Source organism: Miscanthus floridulus, chromosome 17 (genome assembly GCF_019320115.1).
Source record: "Miscanthus floridulus cultivar M001 chromosome 17, ASM1932011v1, whole genome shotgun sequence".
Lineage (NCBI taxonomy): Eukaryota > Viridiplantae > Streptophyta > Magnoliopsida > Poales > Poaceae > Miscanthus > Miscanthus floridulus.
Window position 1 is genome coordinate 44,648,807 of NC_089596.1, and position 12,768 is coordinate 44,661,574.

General features: G+C 46.0%; 2 protein-coding genes across 2 annotated transcripts; both read left to right on the top strand.

Moving 5' to 3' along the window:
• Positions 1 to 7,071: 7,071 nt before the first annotated feature.
• On the top strand, positions 7,072 to 7,848 carry LOC136515593 (uncharacterized). Its single transcript, XM_066509135.1, has one exon. It carries the CDS (start codon positions 7,072 to 7,074, stop codon positions 7,846 to 7,848), a length of 777 nt encoding a protein of 258 aa, XP_066365232.1.
• A 17-nt stretch (positions 7,849 to 7,865) lies between these two features.
• On the top strand, positions 7,866 to 8,815 carry LOC136515594 (uncharacterized). The gene is made up of 3 exons (XM_066509136.1): positions 7,866 to 8,250; positions 8,360 to 8,478; positions 8,621 to 8,815. The coding sequence occupies exons 1-3, from the start codon at positions 7,866 to 7,868 to the stop codon at positions 8,813 to 8,815; spliced, it is 699 nt and encodes a 232-aa protein (XP_066365233.1).
• Positions 8,816 to 12,768: the final 3,953 nt, after the last annotated feature.

Below are 12,768 nucleotides of genomic sequence, written 5' to 3' on the forward strand. Positions count from 1 at the left end.
GGTAGCTATTAAGCTAACACCCGAACCAAAAAGCAAAATGGCTAAAATTATGCCTGAGCATACCGACCGAGAGCAAAAAAGCTGAAAAGATGCTTGAGCCCGTCGATGAGGGTAGCTAATAAGCTAACACCCGAACCAAAAAGCAAAATGGATGAAATTATGCCTGAGCATACCGGTCGAGAGCAAAAGAGCTAAAAAGATGCTTGAGCCCGCCGATGAGGGTAGCTAATAAGCTAACACCCAAACCAAAAAGCAAAATGACTGAAACAAGCCAGTTGTCTGACTACTCATCACAATTTCCGACTACTTTGGCTACGGTGACCAACTACTCGATAGCACATGTCCAAGTACTCGCAAGCTGATGCTCGGGGGCTACAACCACTGGGGTCTCCTGAGCGTAAAATGTTAGGATCGCACGCTGATTCTACTACACGGCCGTCAATCAAGCTAAGTCATGGTTTCAAATATTCTTTAATCATCATATATCTCTAGATATTATCCATATGCCTTCGCGGCTCTACTATAGTTGATTTACCTAGGTCGCTGAGGCCTTAATCCATGAAGCCTACTCGCCAGAAAGGGAACCATTTTCTAGACCACATCATCAAATAAGGAGCTTGCCCACCGCTGGCTGCCTTACTTGGCCACTACTTCATTGGGTGAGACACACGCCCCACGCTGTCTTACTCGGTTGCTACTCTAGAAGTCGCCAGGACGTCCGACTACTCAGCCGTGGTGATCGACTACTCAGTTGGGGTGATCAACTACTCGACAGCTAAGGTCGACCTTGTTGCGGTGATTTGGAAATTCTAAGGTAGGGGTGATACGGGGTTTCCGGTGAGGGGACTGCCCACCCAAAGCCTTTTGATGGATTATCTAGGTTGCCTTACTTGGATTAGATCATGGTCGAACGAGAAGATTTTGTGTCAGCAAGATGAGCACGAATATGAGGATGCACGTGCATATTTATATGTACTTTCATTACTCAAGCAAAACAAAGGAAGAGGCATGACATATAGCAGCATGCAAGAAGACATCAAGCACGTAAGATAATTATGGAAAGTACTCGGTGGCACAACAGTGTTGACTTGCAATGGTATATGGATAGCCTACTGCAGTTCGCGGGTTACTTGGATACACCCTTGAGAATGTCTACAAGATCCTACATATCCTCAGAAGAGGTTTTTAGTTCTTTGAACAACTCAGATTCAAGACCCTCCAACTTTTTGTTCCAAATAGCAAGAGGCTTAGGGGCTACACTCAGTGAGTGCACTTCTTCTTCCGAAAAGCGCACATCACTCAGAAGCCTTCTTCAAGATAGGAGTTTTCAAACAACATAAGATTCAAGACCCTCCAACTTTTTGTTCCAAATAGCAAGAGGCTCGAGGGCTACACTCAGTGAGTGCACTTTTTTCTTCAAAAAAGCACACATCACCAAGAAGACTTCTTCAAGACAGACCACTTCAAGGCCTCACGACAAAAAGAACCTGGACTGAGCTATATCCAAGTTCTTTTTTATAAAGAATCTGGGTATATGCTCGGGAGCCCTTCGACGAAGAATCAGAACAATTTCAAGATAAGACCTCCAGCTCCTTGTTCCAAATAGTAAGAGGCTCGGGGGCTACACCTAGATGGATGTACTTTTTCTTCAAAAAAGCACATACCACTTGAAGATCCCAAGAAGCGCTACATGGTTTCACTCAAGAAAGTACTCGAATGACGCTTGTTCCTGCTCGGCAAAACCTGAAGGAACAAGATGAGGCTTCTAGAGATCAACCATGAAGTGCTCGGGGGCTTGTCGATACGAGACCCATGGGATACCCCATAAGGAAGGGAGAAGATCTAGTCTAACTAGGACTTCTTTCCGTGTAATCTTAGTAGTAGTATTATTCTGTAATCCTACTAGGAACCTCATTGTAAACCGACTAGGACTCTAGCCTCCTGACTATATAAAGGAGGGCGGAGTTCCTAGAGAAGAGAGATAACGTAGCACACACTTTACAATCAATCCAACGCAAAGGCTAACGCCGAACTGGACGTAGGGCTATTACTCGATCACAGTCGAGGGTCCGAACCAGGATAAATCGACTATCTCTTATGTTTACCGTCGAGTTCTGCATACGCTGAAGATCGAACAAACTGCCCCGGGTACCCCCGTGGCAGGCAATCGGTGGTGAAACATCGATAGTAATATACCCTAGTGAAGCCCCCCGAGCGCCCTGAGCCAAAAAGTGTTCAGGTCGGGGCACTTTTGTAGGAGCATATACTAAGTAAATAATGGTAAGATTGAAGCTTTGGGAAAAACGACATAGCTGTTCTAGTAGTTCAGAGAGATGGGTGTCATTATCGTCCTTCAATCGGTAGGCGTCCGGTCGGATCACTTCAACCTTCAGTCGTCTGGATCCTTGCCCGCTGCGCCCCCTTCTTTGGTCACTGCTTCCTCACCTTTTTCTTCCTTTGGCCTGCCAGCTTACCTCAGCAGGTGCTTGAGGAGCTGGCAGTCCTTGTAGAGGTGTTTGATGGGGTAGTCATGGTTGGTGCATGGATCATCCATGAGTTTGTTGAAGTGGTCAGGCAGTCCCTATTGGGGCTGCTTGGCCGTGCGATCGGCTGTGGAGACCAGCGCGGAGCTATCTAACCGGCGTCGATCTTTTTTGTTTTTCTTGCCCCTCTGTGTGGAGGGGCCTTCGTCTGGGTCTATGCGCTTGGCTTTGACCTTGTCTTGGCCTTCGCTGAAGATTGCTCTGACCGCCTCCTCGCTAGAGGCGTGGTTGGTGGTGATGTCTAGCAGGTCGCGGGTGGTACGAGGTTTCAAGCAGCCAAGCTTGTGGACCAGGGACTCATAGTTCATCCCGAAGAGGAACGCATTGATGACGTCTGCGTCGATGACATCAGGGAGGGAGTTGCATTGTTGGGAGAACCTATGGATGTAATCCCATAGGGACTCGTTGGGCTCCTGTTGATAGCTCTTGAGGTCCCAGGAGTTTCCCGGGCAGACATACGTCCCCTAGAAATTCCCGACGAAGACCCTTTTGAGGTCCATCTAGTCGTGGATGCTGTCGTGTGGAAGGAATTCAAGCCATGCTCGAACATGTTCCCTCACGCAAATGGGAAGGTATTGAATGATAAAATGGTCATCATCCACTCCTCTGGCCTGATAGGCATGTCAAGTCTTCGAGCCAAATGCCTGCGTTTGTCTCCCCGGTGTATTTGGTGATGTTGGCGGGCGATCGGAAATGCTGCGGGAATGGCACTCTCCAGATGCGTCGGCTGAAGGCCCATGGTCCCGGGCCCTCAGGGCTAGGGCTCTGGTCGACAAGCTGGTGACCGCGCCTGGGGCGCGTTTCACCGCTCCCCTCGGTGGTTCGGCCAAGATCCGTGTCGGCTGCTGCCGTTTAGCGAAGATCACCATCGTGCCAAGCTCAATGTCGGTTGCTGACGATGCTACGGGTGTCCTAGTGTGGATCGGGCCACTCATGTACTGGTGGTTGGTGTGGAGCGGGCACCGGGTTGGATCATGGCACGACTGCCGCTTCTCGAGCCGTGCCTGACAGTTGTAGCGATGAGCGGATGGAGTGACCCGACCGACGTGTCCCCGCTCCCCTGGTGGGGAGAGAGGGTGCGGGTCGAAGTCACGACATGGAGCTTTCCGCCTGTTGGACGGCGACGGCTTCTACCAGAACCCAGAGGTTCTAGTAGACTGTGCATTCCTGGGGGTCGACGGGCTCAGGAACGCCGCACAGAAGCATTGCCGCAGCAACGATGTTCTGGACGGCCTAGGTGAATTGTGGGAGACCGCTCCCCTCATTCATGATGTCGTGTTGGACCTAACAGGCATGACCCTAGGCGCCACCTGCCGGGCTAGGCGCATGGGGTGCAACATGTCGCACCGACTGCGCCGGCGCAGGCGGCGGCTGGTTCTGCCATCATTGTCGTAATTCCTCGACATGTGCTTGAGCGGACGCGGGGGCCCCCACACGTGGGTCCGAAGGGGTGTGAGTTTGCGCAAACTCCACAACCACCGGTGGCTATCCTGGAGCAAGCACCATAGCGCACTCCTAGGATGGACGGTGGCGGGGTGCCACGTCACCGATGCTGGAACCGTCGCTCTCGCCCTCACCATCCGGAAGTTCGTGGGAAACAGCACGAACGTAGCCTACCATTCCCACGAATTCAGACGTGAGGAGGGATGGTACCAGCATCCTTTGGAGCCCCCGAGCATATGCATCCATGGAGGACACGAGGCCATAGGGGAACCGATCATATGGTGTTTGTGGCGTGGGCGGTGCATTCCCTCCGGGTGATCGATGGGAGATAGTAAATAAAGAGCGAACAACAGTATGCATATTACTTACAGTGGGGTTTGAGTAGAGAGTTTGCTTGGAATGAAGCGCAGATGCCGTGTTGTTGAAGTTGCACGTCTTGGAGTCGATGGAGGACGTCTCTCTGATGGGTGCCGGGTCACGAGTCTCCTTGCGGAGGTGGAGTACGCCGAGCCGGTCGGCGACAAAGTTCAGGCTTCTGAAGAGGAAGGCCTAGGATGGCTCGAAGATGGGTGGAACCCGCATCCTGTGGGTGAGAGTGCAGGAAACTCCAGCGAGCTGAAGCGAATCGTATCGCCCGAGCCCACCACGGTGAGGGTGGTAGAAAAGTGGGCCATCCGATGACCAAAAAGTGTTGAACGCACAGCGTCTTCCCCATAGACGGCGCCAACCGTCGGTGCAGAGAGTGACCAACTAGTGAATATTTGTAGTTTTGTTGTACGTTGTGATCGGAGGTGGCCTAGCACTCAATGACATAGGATTTATACTAGTTCAGGCAATGTGCCCTACGTCTAGTTAGGGTCGGTCGGTGACTTTATTCCTAAGCCTAGGTGCTCAAAGTTTGTAGTGGGGTTACAAACGAGAAGGAGAAAGATGGGGGTGTGCAAGAGGTCCAGTCAGCTCAGGTCAAAAGGGCCAAGAGTGACAGGAACTTTGCTATGAGCTAAGTGTTCAAGCAGGTGCTTGAGGTCCAAACCTGGCAGTTTTGTGGTTGTGAGCTATCGATCTAAGGAACTCTAATCTACTGGAATCGGTCCCCTTTGTTGGAGGAAGCGCATCCCCTTTTATAGATGAAGGGGATGGCTTTACAAGTGAGAGGGTGAGGGTATGTATGCTTCCAAGCCTTGTTGTCCATGCCTATCAAGCCTTGTTGCCCACACCGGCAGGTACCAGATAATGGTAGGCGCCTACAACACTGTTGATGTCACTGTAGAATGTCAGATACATACGGGAGTTCGTGCTGCCTTCTTTAGGGATGGTGGACGTTGGTACCTACAAATACAGTTTGATGCCTAGAGGCATGTGAGGAGTCTCGCTATGTTCACCCGGTACGGTAAATCCTAGCGCCCATACTGCTATCGATGCCCAGAGGCACGTGGAGGGCCTTACCGTATGGGAGTTCTAGCAGCCCCTACAATACTGTAGAGGGAGATGTCGGCACCTACAATACTATTTGTGTTAGGTGGCTATAGAGTATTGTTCCATGCAGGGTATGGTCCCTGGTACAGTGGTTTTAACTTGTGAGCCTTGCCTTGCCTTTCTCTGGATGTCTTCTGGTTTCTACCGAGCGGGCGTCCCTGGTCGAATGGCTCCAGTTGGCTCTGAGTGCGCCGGTCGGAGAAGAGCGGTGAGCAGGGTTCCTATGAGCCCCATCCGGAGGGACGTGGGTTTAGAGTCGGAAGTAGTGCTTTGGGCTAGGCCTTCCGATCAGAGAGGGCGTCCGAAGGTGGCTGGAGGCCGAAGCGAGTGCTCCGATCGGAGTGGTGGGCCCAAGGGGTCGATGAGCAGGCACCACTCCTTTCGGTCCAGACCTTTAGGTTGGCGACTAGGCCATCCTTCCAGCCTATTGTATTTAGACTCTTGGGCTGAGCCTGGCATGGAAGTCGGTCCCCAAGGGACCCTGGGTTTATTAACCCGACACCACTGAAGCTACGGCAGCCCACTAAAGCCCAAAACCAATGAAACCCTAAATCCTACATACCACGAATAGCATCAGTGAGCGGTTACAGTGTCTCTCACACACACTTCCACACCCTTTCAGTCTTTCACACAGCTGGGCATTGGCTCTTTCTGGGCAGCGACGGTGGCTGCTGAAGACTTTAGCGATGACGGCGGCTACGTGGTTGGGCGGCGGCTACTAGGCGGGCTACCAGGAGCTTGAGTCTGGCGGCTGGGCGGCTGAGCAGCACTTGCTTGAGTCCAACAGCCACTGAGCCACCATGAGCTGAGCTGCAAGCCTATGACTGCAAAGGGAAAGGGATCCCTCTCAAGTTCCCAATATGTCCCAGTCTCAACAAGGTTAGTTCGTGATCCCTCTCCCTCGACTGTATGCAGATTGCTACATATTGTCTCAATCTGTACATTGTTGAAATTTGCTTGTGAATTTTTAATTTTGTTGCATAGGTGTAGTCATTGTTACCTCAAGCACTGCCTCTGCCCCAACAGATCAGAATGCATGAGCTATTGTTTCCACAAGTGACCCTGGTTGAAAGTACTGTACTCTTCCAGATGTAGCAAAGAAGCATGAGCTCAAGTGCAATTTTTGTGACAAGGTGTGGAAAGGTGGCATCACAAGGCTCAAGCTCCATCTAGCCCACATTCCGTAATGCAATGTTAAGAAGTGTGAAAAGGTTCTAGCTAATGTGAAGGTGGAGATGATTGAACTGCTCACAAAGAAAATGTTATCAAGGAAAACAAAACCAAAGAACGCAAGAGGGCAAGAGATGAAGTTAACTTGGATCATTCAGAGGGAGAAGCATCAAGCGAAGAGGATGGTGGCAATTCTTTTGTTGTTGTTCACTCAAGGAGAACTAGAAGTGCAAGTAGCCCTATGGAGAGGTTCTGCAAGTCCACTCCTAAAGAAGTTGTTGCTACAAAGAAGGGAGCAAGCCTTAGCAATAAGGTGCAGACCAAGTTGTCAACTCAGAAAAGAGAAGAGAGGTGAGATCGAGCCTGTGAGTACATCTGCCAATTCTTTTATGAAGCTGGCATTGCACACAATACAGTAACACTTCCTAGCTTTCACCTCATGCTTGAGGCAGTTGGAGACTTTGGCAAATCCTTGATAGAGCCTAGTGCATATGAGATGAGTGGTCTATTTTTACAGAAAGCTAAGAAGAAGGTAGAGGATTCATTGAAGAACCAAAAGGAGCAATGGGCACTCATAGGCTGTTCACTTATGACAGATGCATGGACAGATAAGAAAGGTAGGGGAGTAATGAATATTGTAGTTCATAGTGCTTTTGGTGTTTATTTCCTAGACTCAGTGGACTGCTCATCTGTTAAGAAAAATGGCCAATATATCTTCGAACTTGTTGACAAATGGATTGAAGAAATAGGAGAGAAAAATGTTGTTCAAGTGGTGACTAACAATGCTAGTGTGAATTGGGCAGCAGCAGATCTATTGAAAGCAAAGAGACCTTCAATTTTCTGGACTGGGTGTGCTGCCCACACTATAGATCTGATGCTGGAGGATATAGGCAAGATTAAGAAAATTGATGACACAATTGTGAGAGCAAGATCTTTGACAGCATTCCTTTATTCTCATAGAAGGGTGCTGGCACTCATGAGGAAATGTCTAGGGAAAGATCTAGTGCGTGTTGGTATTACACGCTTTGCTACAGCCTATTTGAACTTGAAGAGCTTGCTGGACAACAAGAAAGAGTTGGGAAGGTTGTTTAGGGAAAATGAGCTCAATGAAATGGGTTACTTAAAGTCGGACAAAGGGAAGAATGCTGCCAAAACTGTCAGGTCTGAAACATTTTGGAAAAATGTTGATTGTGCTGTCAATTTTTTGAGCCACTAGCTAATGTGCTTAGAAGGATGGATAGTGATGTACCAGCCATGGGTTTTTTACATGGCTGTTTATTGGATGCAAAGAAGGAAATTGCCAAAAGATTTGACAATGATGAGAGCCGCTACAAAGATGTTTGGGAAAAGATTTATAGGAGGTGGGATAATAAGCTGAAGACTCATTTGCATCTAGCTGGTTATTACTTGAACCCATACTACTATTATCCAAATAAAATAGAGATCGAATCAGATGGAACATTTAGCGAGGGTCTAGTTACTTGTGTCACAAAGATGGTCCCCGATTCAGAAATCCAAGATAAGATATTTGATGAACTCAATATGTACCAAAATGAGCTGGGATCATTTGGAAAAGACATTACTACAAGGCAGCGGAGGAATGAAAAAAATGATCCGGGTAAGTTGGTCATTCATTTAATTATGTTGCAATCTGAATTTTATTATCATTTACTCAATTTGACATGTAGTTATGGACTCTAATCTAAATATTCAATTTTTCTCTAAAGCTAAATGGTGGCTGAATCATGGAACCAGCTCTCCAAATCTTAGGAAATTGGCAACAAGAATTTTGGGCCTAACATGCAGCTCCTCAGACTGTGAGAGGAATTGGAGTGATTTTGAACAAGTAAGAATCATTTAGTGTCTAGTATTAAGTTTTCTACTACAACAACAGTACTACTAGTGTTATTTAGTTTTCTACTGCAGTAATAGTCCTACTAACATGGATATTTATTTTGGATTTATTGCGATTCCAATTGGCTGCACAGGTTCAGTCAAAGAGAAGGAACAAATTGCTTCATGGCAGGATGAGTGACCTCGTGTATGTAAAATTTAACTCCAGGCTGAAACATAAAAGAGAGAATAAGGCAAAGGACCCCATTGAGAAGCAATTTGTAGATATTCTAGAAGATGATGACAATGAATTTATCACTAGAGTTGCACTTGCAGCAGATGATGAATAAGAAGAACCAAAAGACCCCCAAGGTGAAGGTGAGAAAGAACAGGAACAAGAGGTTGCACCAGCGGAACCAGAACATGATAAAAGGAAGAGAGTTGTCCGCCCTAGGTTAAAGAAGAGGGTGAAGAAGATCACTGATATTAATGATGGCAAACAATCGGTGCCTGAGATTGTAGCTGCTTCATCTTGTGATACAGAAAATGATGATGATCATGATGTCGGTGTGCACTGCCAGTCTGCAAGTGATCCATATTCTCAGTCTGACTCTGAGAAGTCCATCTCAGATTAAATTGCACTTGTGTCCTTGAAATTGCACTACAACAGTGGCACTTTAATTAGTTATTTTCTACTTATTAGTTATCATTTGCTACTAATTTGGTATTTTGGACGGTTAAACTTTCATGAATCATGTTGTAATGTCATTTGGTATTTGGTAATATTACCTAGAATTGTGGAACCTTATAAACATATTTGTGTTCATCGAATTTCATATTTGCCATGATTTTTTTATCAATTACGGGTGTTTTTCATGTTTTTTAAAAAAAACGCTATCTGGCATAGCACCGCTATAGCTGCATAGCTTCTAGAAAAAATTTGCCGCTATTTTCAATAGCCCGCTATTTTAAACATTAGGTACACATGATCCCCAACTACAAACTGCAAAGGCCTTCTTCGCTTGTCCGTATAAGTTTTCTATCGACTCTGAGTTGCATTCAAATGACTCTGAATAATACTGACTTGCTCTCGAGCTTCTTTGATGAAATCAGGCCCAAAATATCCATGATCTCCCACTTCAACCCAGTTAAGTGGTGTCCTATATTTCTTTCCATACAGAGCTTCAAAGGGTGCCATACGAATGCTTTCTTGATAGCTATTGTTGTAAGAAAACTCAGCTAAGTTCAAGCATTTATCCCATTTCTCAGGAAAAGAAATGGCATAAGCTCTCAACATATCCTCAAGTGCCTGATTTACCATTTCTGTTTGGCCGTTAGTTTGTGGATGATAAGCTAAACTTATGAGGAGACTAGTACCAAGACATTTCTAGAGTTGCTCCCAAAAATGAGAGACAAAGACTGACCCTCTATCAGAGATGATAGTAAGAGGAACTCCATGCAGGGTCACAATCTGGTTAAAATACAACTTGGCATACTTCTTGGCTAAATATCTAGTATCCACCAGGAGAAAATGAGCGAACTTGGTAAGGCGATCCACAATGACCCAAATAGAGTTATAGCCCTTGGACGTGCGAGATAAACCCACAATGAAATCCATGGAAATATCTTCCTATTTCCAAATGGGGATAGCCAAAGGCTGCAAATATCCTGGTTTGCCTTAACTCTCCCACAAGTGTCGCACTCCGCAACGTACTTGGTGATATCCTGTTTCATATTGGACCACCAAAACAAGTGGCGCAAATCATGGTACATCTTGTTACTTCTTGGGTGGATGGACAACTTGGAATGATGAGCTTCATCCAAAATCTTTCTTCTAATCTCCTCATTTGACGGAACCACCAATCTGTTCTTGTACCTTACTACATCTTGCTCATCAATACTAAACTGAGGACCATGCCCTTTGGCAATTAATTTATTGATATGCGGAATTTTCAAAATATCTTGCCTTTGCACTATAATAAATTTGCTCAAGCAAATCTGAGACTAAAGCAATATGGGCTAGCACCTCAGCATGGTTGAGAGACAAAGGTGTTTCTTCAACCTAATATGACTTCCGGCTCAAAGCATCAGCTACTACATTAGCTTTTTCGAGATGGTAATGAACTTATAAATTGTAATCCTTAATTAGCTCCAACCATCTCTATTGCCTCAAGTTCAGCTCGGACTGAGTGAAAATATATTTGAGACTCTTGTGATTCATAAAAATGTGTACTTTATTTTCCAACAAATAATGCCACTAAATTTTTAGACCGTGCACCACAGCAGCCAGCTTTAAATCATGGGTGGGATAATTCACCTCGTGCTTTTTTAGCTGACATGAAGCATAAGCTATCACATGCCCATCCTACATAAGCACACATCCCAACCCCATCTTTGAGGCATCATAGTATACATCAAAAGGTCTGTCAATATCTGGTTGGGCAAGAACAGGAGCAGTGGTAAGAAATTTCTTCAAAGCTTGAAAAGCTTCTTCACAAGCTGGACTCCATACAAACTTGGTATCTTTCTGGAGCAGCTTGGTCATTGGCTAAGCTATTTTAGAGAAGTCAAGAATGAAACACCGATAGTATCCAGCAAGACCAAAGAAGTGATGAATCTGATGCACTGACTTTGGAGACATCCAATTTAATATATCTTGCACCTTACTTGGGTCTATTGAGATACCTTCAGGTGTCAGAACATGTCCCAAAAACTGCACTTGATCTAACCAAAACTCACACTTGCTGAATTTGGCATACAACTTGTGTTCCCTTAATCGAGTCAGTACTATATGAAGATGTTAGGCATGCTCTTTCTTCTTCTTAGAATATATCAAGATATCATCAATGAACACCACTACAAACTTATCCAACTCTGGCATAAAGACTGAATTCATAAGATACATGAAGAATGCAGGAGCATTGGTGAGACCAAAAGACATGACTAGGTATTCATACAGCCCATACCTAGTAGAGAAAGCTACCTTTGGTATATCTTATGGTCTAATCTTAATCTGATGATAACCTAAACGAGGGTCAATCTTAGAAAACACCTTGGCACCAGCTAGTTGATCGAACAAAGTATCAATATGAGGTAGAGGATACTTGTTCTTAATGGTTACCGCATTGAGAGGGTGGTAATCCACACACATCCACAAGGTACCGTCCTTCTTCTTCACAAAAATAGCTGGACAACCCCATGGTGAAGAACTAGGATGGATAAATCCCTTTTCCAATAACTCCTCTAACTGGTTCTTCATTTCTGCCAATTCCTTCGGGGCCATGCGGTACGAGCGCTGGGAAATAGGAGCAGTGTTAGGTTCTAACTCAATAGAAAACTCCATATCTCTATCCGGTGGCAACCCAGGAAGATCTTCAGGGAAGACATCCGAGAACTCACAGACCACAGGAATAGAGGCAAGATCAGGAGAAGCTTCACATGGGCAGCAACTGGTAAGACTGGATCTGAGGGCATAAGAAGAGACATCCTATCCTCAGAAGAAGGAAGCTGTAACTCAACAACTCTCTGCCTAAGATCCAAGGCTACCCCATATACATGCAACCAGTTCATACCCAGAATTACATCAATGCCCTACCTGAGCAGCACAATGAACTAGAGGCGGTAAGTGTGAGTGGCTAGCACTAATCCAACTGTGTCCGTCTGAGTATTAATGCACAACTGCACATCCAGAGTACTGATTCTATAGGCAATAGGTATAGCCATAAGCGATATATTGTGCCTCTGTGCAAACCCCATGCTCATGACTGAATGTGATGCACCCAAATCAAACAACACATATGCTGGGTGGGAATCAATGGTAAACATTGGAAGGATCAAGATGCCCAAGAGGAGGTGAATTGGGCTAATTCTAAAATTCTTTGCAATAATTAAACCCTACACTTAGCCCACTTCACCTCTTATGCCTAGAATGTGATTCTATTGATCTACCGCACAAATGTTTAGCACCCTAAGTTCCAATCCTACTCTAGCATGGCAATTCTAAGAATGTAAAGACAAAAAATGAATTGCTCAAATATAAATACTTAAAGTAAAGAGAGGAGAAGGAATGTGGCGTTGTTTTGCTGAGGTATCGGAGAGTCGCCACTCCCCACTAGTCCTCGTTGGAGCACCCGCGCAAGGGTGTAGCTTCTCCTTGATCCGAGCAAGGATCAAGTGCTCTCTACGGGCTGATTCTTTGATAGTCCATCATGGTGAATCGCCCACAACCACTCACAACTTGAGTTGGGTCATCCACAAGCTCCGCCAGATGATCACCAAACTCTCGATCACCACCAAGCCGTCT

What these genes read in the sequence shown, in the direction of transcription:
- LOC136515594 (XM_066509136.1), top strand. Translation starts at nt 7,866, where the DNA reads ATGGATAGTGATGTACCAGCCATGGGTTTTTTACATGGCTGTTTATTG. An exon ending in GAATGAAAAAAATGATCCGG is followed by an intron (nt 8,251 to 8,359) that starts GTAAGTTGGTCA and finishes TTTTCTCTAAAG; the next exon opens with CTAAATGGTGGCTGAATCAT. An exon ending in ATTGGAGTGATTTTGAACAA is followed by an intron (nt 8,479 to 8,620) that starts GTAAGAATCATT and finishes TTGGCTGCACAG; the next exon opens with GTTCAGTCAAAGAGAAGGAA.
- LOC136515593 (XM_066509135.1), top strand. Translation starts at nt 7,072, where the DNA reads ATGCTTGAGGCAGTTGGAGACTTTGGCAAATCCTTGATAGAGCCTAGT.